Source organism: Protobothrops mucrosquamatus, unplaced genomic scaffold, assembly GCF_001527695.2.
Source record: "Protobothrops mucrosquamatus isolate PMUCROS unplaced genomic scaffold, P.Mucros_1.0 scaffold1441, whole genome shotgun sequence".
In the NCBI taxonomy this organism is placed as follows: domain Eukaryota; kingdom Metazoa; phylum Chordata; class Lepidosauria; order Squamata; family Viperidae; genus Protobothrops; species Protobothrops mucrosquamatus.
The window spans coordinates 82,239-92,134 of record NW_015387623.1 but is presented as its reverse complement, the minus strand read 5'-3'; the positions used below and the strand labels follow the sequence as shown (position 1 = coordinate 92,134).

General features: G+C 36.3%; 2 protein-coding genes across 2 annotated transcripts; both read left to right on the top strand.

Annotated features, from left to right (window-relative positions):
- The first annotated feature begins 305 nt into the window (after nt 1-305).
- On the top strand, nt 306-1,244 carry LOC107292871 (olfactory receptor 11H6-like). The gene has a single exon (XM_015821997.1). The coding sequence runs from the start codon at nt 306-308 to the stop codon at nt 1,242-1,244; it is 939 nt and encodes a 312-aa protein (XP_015677483.1).
- A 5,723-nt stretch (nt 1,245-6,967) lies between these two features.
- LOC107292870 (olfactory receptor 11G2-like) lies at nt 6,968-7,936 on the top strand. The gene has a single exon (XM_015821996.1). It carries the CDS (start codon nt 6,968-6,970, stop codon nt 7,934-7,936), a length of 969 nt encoding a protein of 322 aa, XP_015677482.1.
- Nucleotides 7,937-9,896: the final 1,960 nt, after the last annotated feature.

Here is a 9,896-nt window from a genome sequence, read left to right as displayed (position 1 = left end):
AAGAGTTTTGCAGAAAGAAATGATTCTGAAACATATATTTTCACAGACAAGAATGTGCATACAAAATGCTAACTAACAAAATACTAACTTTTTAAATAAACTCAGTATGATGTTGGTGGGGAGATGAATGGATGACAGATATCTAGCAAAAGTAAACACAGCAGGTAAGACTTAAACCAACTTACAGTATCTCTTTTAATAGGAATCCGATTTATTACAATCTAAATTATTGATCGAGAAATATATTGCATCATGATCAAATAGGAAACTTTGGATCAACTATTACTCTGGGAACTGTGCTCTAGATGGAACAGTTTAATGTGTCAACACTGCAGGAATTCATTCTGCTTGGCTTCAGAGTTGGACAACAAGGACGTCTGCTGCTTCTCATCTCATTCATAGTGATCTACATCTTCACTTTGGTTGAAAATCTGGTCATCATCTTGGTAGTATCTGAAGATGCTCAGTTGTCTCGTCTTCCCATGTACATTTTGTTGAGCAACTTTTCCTGGCTGGAGGTCTGTTATGTAAGTGCTACTGTGCCAAGGATGCTCTTTGACCTGTCCTTCCCAGGTGGGGTCATCTCTTTCCATGCCTGCTTCATCCAATTTTATGTCTTCTTCTCCCTTGGTACCACGGAATGCCTCTTCCTCTCAGCCATGGCCTTGGATCGGTACTTGGCCATCTGCTGTCCACTACGGTACACACAAATTATGTCTAAAAAGTTCTGTTTCCTCCTGGTGGCTTTTTGTTGGATTACTGGCTTTCTCTGCTACATTGCCCCTGCATCCTTGATCTCCAGGTTGTCCTTTTGTGGTCCCAACTTTATTGATCACTATATTTGTGACTCTGGAGGACTTCTAGCCCTAGCTTGTCATCCCCCAGAATCTCTCTCTCTTTTCTGCTATGTCATAACTTCTGCCTTAATTCTGGGCACTTTCCTTTTCATTATGATCTCCTATGTGGGAATTATTTTCACCCTGGCAAAAAAGTCTGGTGAAAACACTGGAAAAAAGGGCTTCCAAACGGTGTCTTCTCACCTAGCAGTGGTGACCATTTTTTACGGTTCTGTGGCCACAATGTACATTGGGCACACTGAGAAAAATCGTACTGAGAATATTAAAGTGATGACATTGTTCTACTCGGCTGTTGCCCCTTTGCTTAACCCCTTGATCTATTGTCTCAGGAATAATCAGGTGAAAGGTGCATTGTCTAGGGTTTTGAGAAAGAAGGGAGTTATATAGGGAAATAAAAGCAATGATACTCTTCAACTGTAGCCCCCACCAAAAAAGAAAAAAGAAAGAAAAAAGGATTTCTCTTCAACTATTGTTAAAATGGAGAAGCCTCAATCACATTTAAATTGTAAACTTATACTGGAAAAGATTTATGAGGCTAAAGAAGAAATATGTACTACAATACAGATTACACCTGATTATTCTACAAAACAGAATATACAAGAAGGGGACTTAACTGAGAATAAAGAGAAATTTATCTTGCCTTATAAGCAGTCCACGTATGGCTTCGAGGACCAGGAAAAGCAAAGACTGAGTTTTGAACTTTTGAAGCAACGAGGCTTTATGGATATGAGAAACAGAGGGCCAATGCAGAGCCCAAGATGGTTTTCATCGAATCAAATGACACTACAAGCAACAAAAAGATATTTATCAATTGGAAGGGAAGCTCTGCTATGGAAACCTGCCTGGCATAAGAGGAAGGCTAGAATAAGATTAAAAAGTGAAATTTAAAATTTCATGCATTGGATTAAAGGCAATTTAGAATTATGGATTGATTTAAGGATTAAGATTATGAGTTAGAAGTAAAGGGATGTTTTAGACTTGGATTGAATTAATAATTAATTGAATGTTAATCTAATAAGATGACTTGTTTGTTTGATAACATGGATGTTATTAGCTATGATAACTAACTGGATGAAATTTGAATTCTGCTCAATGGATTGAAATGATTTAAGGTCTGATATTATTCTGCCACTTTAAAGAGATTGATTAATTGATGGATTAGATATGTATAGGATAGATAGATAGATATACACATTTAGATATATATAGGATAGTTCAATATTTTTGCCTAAAAATGAGATATTTTTATATAATGGATTAAAGGTAATCTAGAATATTAAGAATGTATTTTTTAAAACGATAGGTTTATTTGTATGAAAATTATTATGTAATGGAATGAAGAAAATTGAAGAGATGTTTTAGATTTGGATTGAATTAATAATTAATTGAGTTAATTTAATAAGATGATGTGTTTGTTTGATGACATGGATGTTATTAGTTATGATAATTAACTGGATGAAATTTGAATTCTGTCTAATGGATTGAAATGATTTAAGGTCTGATATTATTCTGTCAGCTTAAAGAGATTGATTAATTGATGGATTAGATATGTATAGGATAGATTAATATTTTATTTTAAATAGGGGAGATTAGTGGAAGAAGAAATAAATAAGATTTATGATAAAATTAAGGAACTAGAACATATTTGGAAGGGATACCTGAATTGAGAATGTTTTTATTTAAAGTTAATTTGATTACGGTATTGTAAATTTATAAAGCTTTAAAACAGGTCCAGGTTGAATAAGTTTAAGATAGAATTGGATTATTTTAAATATACTATGGTATGTGAGGGAAAAAGAGAGGGAATACTTGATGTATTGATTGAACTATGTATATATGTTTTGTTCTGGGATGTTTGATTACCCCAGCACCACGGTGTGTCCTGAGTACTTCGTCTTAAGAATTAAAAAAACAATAAAATTTGTTCCAAAAAAAAAAAGCAATTGTAATGAATTATGTCAGGATCAAGTATTAGTCATACTTGTTAGGATAGATCAATAGCTGTGAAAGCGGGGAGGCCAAACTTCAACTGTGGGCAAAGAGGAATAACAAGATATTATACAAATTAATAGCAGGGAACCATTAAATTTTAATAGTAAGGTTGCCTTTAATGCCAAGAATACTTATTCTTACAGTTTTAATTGTAACAGTGGTATGAATACGAGTAATGCTTATTCTTGCAGTTATTTCCAGCTGTAATAATGAAGACCTAATATCAGAGCATTGAAACTGTACCAGAGCTTTTAATGCCCACAACATATTTCTAATTGACTGTTCTAGAAAAGTAGGACTATTCCATTGAGTGAGATATTATTGACACCAAATACATCAAATCTCAAGAAACAGAAAGGGTTTTTTAATATACATTACAGTTGTTAATTGATAAGGAACTTGTAATCTGTTTTGCATGTAACTTGTATCTGCATAACTAACCTGTCTGCTCCTCCTTTTTAATCCACTTCTTCCTCTCTACTTTTCCCCAGTTTAAGTTCTACTTCCGTCAAGCCACTTTGTTTTTAATAAAGTGAACTGCAGCAACATGAAAATATATCTTTTAATGAATTTTGTTATTTGGAAAAGATGCTTTGAAACTCCTGATATTTTTTGCCATAGGAAGCATGTGATTGTCATAGAAAGTTTAGTTCAGGATACAACCAGCAAGTTGGTCTGTATTTGGCAGACCTCAAATGGTATAAAGCCCCTTCCAGCCCTATAACTCTATGATCTGTAGATATTGTTTAGCTCTTCCTTGTTCAGTTCCATTGTTTCACCTGATGATAGTTTACTCTTGGGAGATTTCCAAAGTCTACTCTTGAACTCATGGGAATAAGGCAAGCCATCTGAACTTGAAGGAGACAGAGGCTTATGCATTTTGTTCTTTGACGAGTAAAAATGCAGAGGGGGAATACAGGTAATTCTTGACTTACAAACACAGTTAAGTCAAAAAATTATGTTGCTAAGTGAGACATTTGTTAAATGAGTTTTGCCCCATTTTACAACCTTTCTTGCCACAGTTGTTAAGTGAATCACTGGAGTTGTTAAGTTAGTAACATGGCTGTTAAGTGAATCTGGTTTCCCCATTGACTTTACTTGTTAGAAGGTTGATCAAATGACCCCAGGACATTGCAACCATCATAAATATGAGTCAGTTGCCGAGCATCTGAATTTTGATCACATGACCATGGGATTCTGCGATGGTCATAAGTATGAAAAACGGTCATAAGTCAGTTTTTCAGAGCTGTTGTAACATTGAACAGTCACTAAGTGAACTGTTGAAAGTGGAGGACTATCTGTTCTCATAAGAATCTCAGCGGTGAATTAGGAAAAATACTTGGATTTAATATAGGAATGGAAAGAACCTTGACTTATTAATTCCTGCATTGCCAGGAACTGGATATATATTATGCAAACATTTTTACTTCTCTTCTCTTTATTGCTGTTTCCTTGAAAGGAAATCAAGTCAGGATCACCTTGGGTTTGGAATAAATATTTTTTTGGGGAAATAAAGAGCACATGATGTTATGGATTAATGCAGCTAACGCAGAACCAGAAGAAAGCAGAATCCATGCAATGTGGGCGGAAAACATGCAGAACAATCCTCAGAAATATTGTTTTATGGGCAAACAGCATTTTCTTTTTGATAATCAACAGGCTGTGCAACCTGAAATGCTAGTGCATACAACGGGCATTTCCATGGTAGCGCACACACTCAGGAATACACCTGGAGTTTCCCTCTTGTAAACCTACAATAAAGTCCTTTGTGCTCTTTGCTTGATTGTCCTAAAGGTGTTTTCCCAAAAGACAACTGGACTTTCTTGGCTTTTTTTCCTTTGAAAACATTTCGCTTCTAAATAACAAAATCACAGTGGCAACATCATATAAAGAAAACGTGTATAATATGGTTTACAGATGGCATCTCCCTCCGGCCAGATTAGCCAAAATGTATAACGGATATTCATCTATGTGTTGGAAATGTAAAAAAGAAAAGGGCACCTTTTTCATGTTTGGTGGACATGTAGGAAAGCACAGGTGTATTGGCGTATGGTCTGGGAATGGGCAATAGAAATGACTAGGCAAAACATCCAATACACAAACCTGAGACATTACTATTAGGAATACTAGAGAAAAATGTAAATAAAGAGGACACATATTTGATTATCCATGGGGTTACAGCGGCAAGGATACTATTTGCTCAAAAGTGGAAAGCAATGGAAGCACCGAGTGGGGAAGCACTAATAAAGAAAATTATGTATTGCGCAGAACTAGATAGGATAACTAAAAGATTAAAAAATCAGGAAGAAACAGAATTTTATCGAATATGGAATAAATTTTATAGATGGAGGGGAAAAAAATGGAGGTCACAGTAAAGAGATAAGTTGAGATAGAGATCAGAAATGTATAGTTGTATATAAATATATTATATGTAATTAATGTACAATATAGACTGAGATGTCAGTCAAAGACGATTTACCATGTTCAATGTTTTTAATCCTTTTTTTTCTTTGTACTCAATAAAAACTTATATATAAAAAAAGAAAACATTTCGCTTCTCATCCAAGCAGCTTCTTCAGTTCTGAAGAACTGAATTGAACTGAAAAACTGAAGAAGTTTCTTGGAGGAGAAACGAAATGTTTTCAAAGAAAAAAACCCAAGAAAGTCCAGTTGCCTTTTAGAAAACGACCTTTGGGACAACCATGACCTGGATGATTGAGAATCTCCATAGATACTCTTTGCCTGATTGGTCCTGCAGGGAAAGGACCATGTCAGGCACTCAGAAGGAAATTGTCCTTCTTGAATTATGATGAAGTCATTGGGCAGAATCTTCGCAAGGGGAAAAGATGGCTTAAATCCTACTGAGTTATGAGAAGGGAATGTGTGCTGGAGCGCAGAGGCTCTGATGGTGGATATTGTGGAAGGATAGAAAAGGATGGAGTATATTATTTCTAAGCTTCTACTGCCAGCAATGCAGAGAGGTCACGTGACAAAACAACAAGATCTGACTTGAGTACAATACAGTACACTTTGATTTCAGTAGGTCTATTTGTGAGTGTGCCTCAGGCTCTGAGCAAAAATGCTGGGTTGGGAGCTACGGTATGTTAGGATTTTGCAAGGGATCCTGGAGGGACAGGAGATCTTGTGCTCAGGCTGTGTTAGATTTTGCAGGGGATCATGGAAGGAAAAGTAATTTAGAAAATCTTTAGAACAATATAGTTTTCCTGTGGGCAAAGGAAGGAAGGGCTCAAATGTTTTCTGCAACATATCTCTGAGTCAATGTTGGTGGAAGCCAGATGTGATTGCTCAAAAAATATGTCGATGAGAAATGCTTTTTAAATATGATATTGGTATATTAACGACTCAAGGAGAAAACCACATTACAGTAATTTGCCAATAGAGAAAACCATGGTTATTGTGGGATGGACAAGAAGTTATCTCAATCCCAGCATTCCTATTACCATTAATCACCCCCTCTCTCTCGCACACAAAGAGAAATTGCTATATTTGCAAATAGATTTCAAGTAGCCAAGAATAAATGTACCATATAGATTTGTTTATGCTCATAGTAAAACAAAGGAGCATATTTTCCAAGTCTAGGATCATTAGTCAAAATATCATAATAAAAGAGATAATTATTTCTCCTTTTTTTTAACCAAATGAAATATAATCTGTAATCAAATGGTATTGTTTTTGGTAACCGGACAAAACAGGTTTGTGAGACATTTGATACATTAGTTGATCTTGATTCTTGAATGCTAATGTTTGTTCTGTTATTGTTTCATATTGTTTTTTAAGTAACCTTTAAACATACCTTTCTAGCTTCTGAAAAAAACCCCCAGTGCTTTTCAAATATTATAATTAAACTTTAGAGCAACCTTTTTTCAAAGTATTATGCATCTATATGATGCAGATAAATATTGGAACAGTCCATCTTCTTTGCTGGACATTAGCGAAGATATGGTAGAACTCTATAGTTTCTGGCAATTTATAGAAAAATATGGCAACTGATGTTCACATTCATGAATTTATGTTTTTCTTTCAAGCTAATCCGATAGACATCTGAGATAATAACAAATGCATCTTTATATGATAGCAATTCTCATATATGATTCTAGATGGAGTTGACCAATGGGACTGGAGTCCAGGAATTCATTTTGCTGGGATTTGGAATGGATCAGGAGAAACAATTCTTGCTCTTTGCTTTCTTGATTATCCTTTATGTGCTCACTTTGGTGGAAAATAGCACCATCATCACTGTGGTCCATATAGATGGTCAGTTGAGCCAACTCCCCATGTACATCTTGCTGAGCAATTTTTCTTGGCTGGAGATCTGCTATGTGACCACCAGTATTCCCCGCTTGCTTTTCGATTTGGCAACCCAAAACCAGGCCATCTCCTTCCATGCCTGCTTCTTCCAATTTTATATTTTCTTCTCACTTGGCAACACTGAATTTTCCTTCCTCTCAGCCCTGGCCTTAGATCGCTATTTAGCCATCTGCCACCCCTTGCGTTATCCCAATATTGTGTCCCAAAATTTCTGCTATAGATTGATAGCTGGATGTTGGTTGGTTGGCTTTCTAGAGTTCCTTCTCCCAGTTGTTTTGATCTCCAAACTGTCCTTTTGTGGAGACAACAGCATTGACCACTTTATCTGTGATCCTGTGCCAATTCTTTCCTTAGCTTGTCCTCCTCTTGGGAAGGCTCCACTAGTCATGCAAATTAGCATGCAAACTCTCTTTTTAGTCAATGTCTTCTTTGTGATATTCTCCTACGGTAATGTGATCTACACTTTGATGAAATCCTTCAGCAAAAGTCGGTGCAGGAAGGGCTTCTCTACCATCTCTATGCATCTCTTGGTGGTAGCACTTTTTTACGGTACTGTAGGAGCAATGTATGTAATTCCACATGGTGAAAGCCACCCAAACATTAGTAAGTCAATTACACTCTTCTATACTGCTGTCACACCATTTGTCAATCCCTTGATTTACTGTCTGAGGAATGACAAGGTGAAAGAGGCATTGGGCAAGTTGCTCAGAAGAATGATAAGATTTCTGCTGAAAAAGACCACAGTGGAAATCCAGTAAACTTGACTGGAAAAAAAATCCAAATTCTTCTTAATTCCTTTAGGGAAAAGAAAGGGTCTGAATGATCTGAAAGTATAAAAAATCTAAGACTCATGAACTCTCTGACATGTGATACACAGAAGAAAATGCATATTCTCCTGATTGTCTCATTGGTTCAAAATATGTGACTTTCCTAATAGTGTCTATGGAGATTCTCAGTCATCCAGGTCATGATTGTGTCAAAGGTGCTTTTTTCAAGAGGCAACTGGACTTTCTTTGTTTTTCCTTGAAGACATTTCGCTTCTCACCCAAGAAGCTTTTTCAGTTCTTTCCTAATAGATGGTGTTAAAGCTGGATCAGAAACACCTTAATCAATTCTGGATGGCAATACTTATCATATCTTAAATAACTTAAGTATTTCACCAAGGAAGAAATGGATAAAGTAGGAGAGACTGCATGAAGAATATCTTCTATTATTCTGGATGGAGTGTGTAAAATTGAATTGAATATCTGGGCAGAAATAGTTCTTTACTTTGAAAGCATTTGTTGATGTTTTTGATACTTAATTCCCACAGAAAACAGTGGATACTGGATATTATCGCCTCTAGATAAGAAAGGTGGCCCAAAGATCAAACAAACAAACAAACAAAGTTTTCCCATTGAAAGGTTTTTTAATCTTTTCTTTCAAATTGAAGAGAATGGTATTTTTTATTAAACTCTGAATCTCTGGGAAACCTTTTAACTAATTTTCTCTGTACCCTGTTCCGATTTATGATGTTTGCATATATGATCCTTGATTATTTTATTGTGTTTGGAAAGTTTGTAGCTGTTTAGCTATTTTTCATGAGAACGGTGGTTTGGCTTGGTGGGTGCAGTGGGAGGGATGGAAGGAGTGAGGGAGAAAAGCAAAACTACAGGAATCCACCTGTCCCAAAGACACCTTGTACATTATAAATAAGGTCAGCAGCATTTATCAACACCATTCCTTTGGCAGGATAGGATGAGCAAGCTTCAGGCTGGTATAACTTTCTTCCAGTGTCAGCTGCCACTTTATGCTTGCTTGTGCTTTGCTGCCATGTGGTGACAGGCTGCTATGAACTGTGGGGATAGGGAACGAAGTGGAGAGAGGCTTAGGGAAAATGAAAGTAAGTGCTGTATTTCCTTGAGACACTGCCTCAAGGTCACCCAGTTGGAAGAAGGAGGGAGCCACATACCAAACAGGGCTTAGACTGACCATTATGAAAACATCTTGCCTGAGTCTGATTGGTTACACTGTGGTGGACAATGAGGGAGGGAAAAGTAGAATAGGAATTTTGGAGTGGATTTTCAGTTCTGGCTTTGCACTACTGCAATACGCTTGATCTCTAATAAACTATACCTTTCTCAACAAATGGAGCCAAGGATCATTTCTATTTAAGTTGAGGCAGATCTGACAGCCAATTCAACTGGGGGATAACACTTAAACTCAGTTGTAAGGAACAGCTCTAAAGGTATATTAGTATTATGTTTATAGAATCCACACATGCATTTCCCATGCTCACATATTCTGTTGCCAGATATTTCACATTCTCCTACGTATTCTCAGCAAGTTATATTAATAGCCAAGCCCTGTCATTCTCTTCTTGTTGTAATAATAATAATAATAATAATAATAATAATAATAATAATAATAATAATAATAATAATAATAATAATAATAATAATAATAATAATAATAGTAAAGTTGGAAGGGACCTTGAAAATCATCTAGTCCAACCCCCTGCTCAGGCAGGAAACCCTATGCCATTTCGGACAAATGGCTGTCTAGTCTCTTCTTAAAAACTTCCAGTGTTGGAGCATTCACCGCTTCTGGAGGCAGGTTGTTCCACTGGTTAATTGTTCTCACTGTCAGGAAGTTTCTCCTTAGTTCTAGATTGCTTCTCTCCTTGATTAGTTTCCACCCGTTGCTTCTTGTCCTGCCTCCAGGCGCTTTGGAAAATAG

What these genes read in the sequence shown, in the direction of transcription:
- LOC107292870 (XM_015821996.1), top strand. Translation starts at nt 6,968, where the DNA reads ATGGAGTTGACCAATGGGACTGGAGTCCAGGAATTCATTTTGCTGGGA.
- LOC107292871 (XM_015821997.1), top strand. Translation starts at nt 306, where the DNA reads ATGGAACAGTTTAATGTGTCAACACTGCAGGAATTCATTCTGCTTGGC.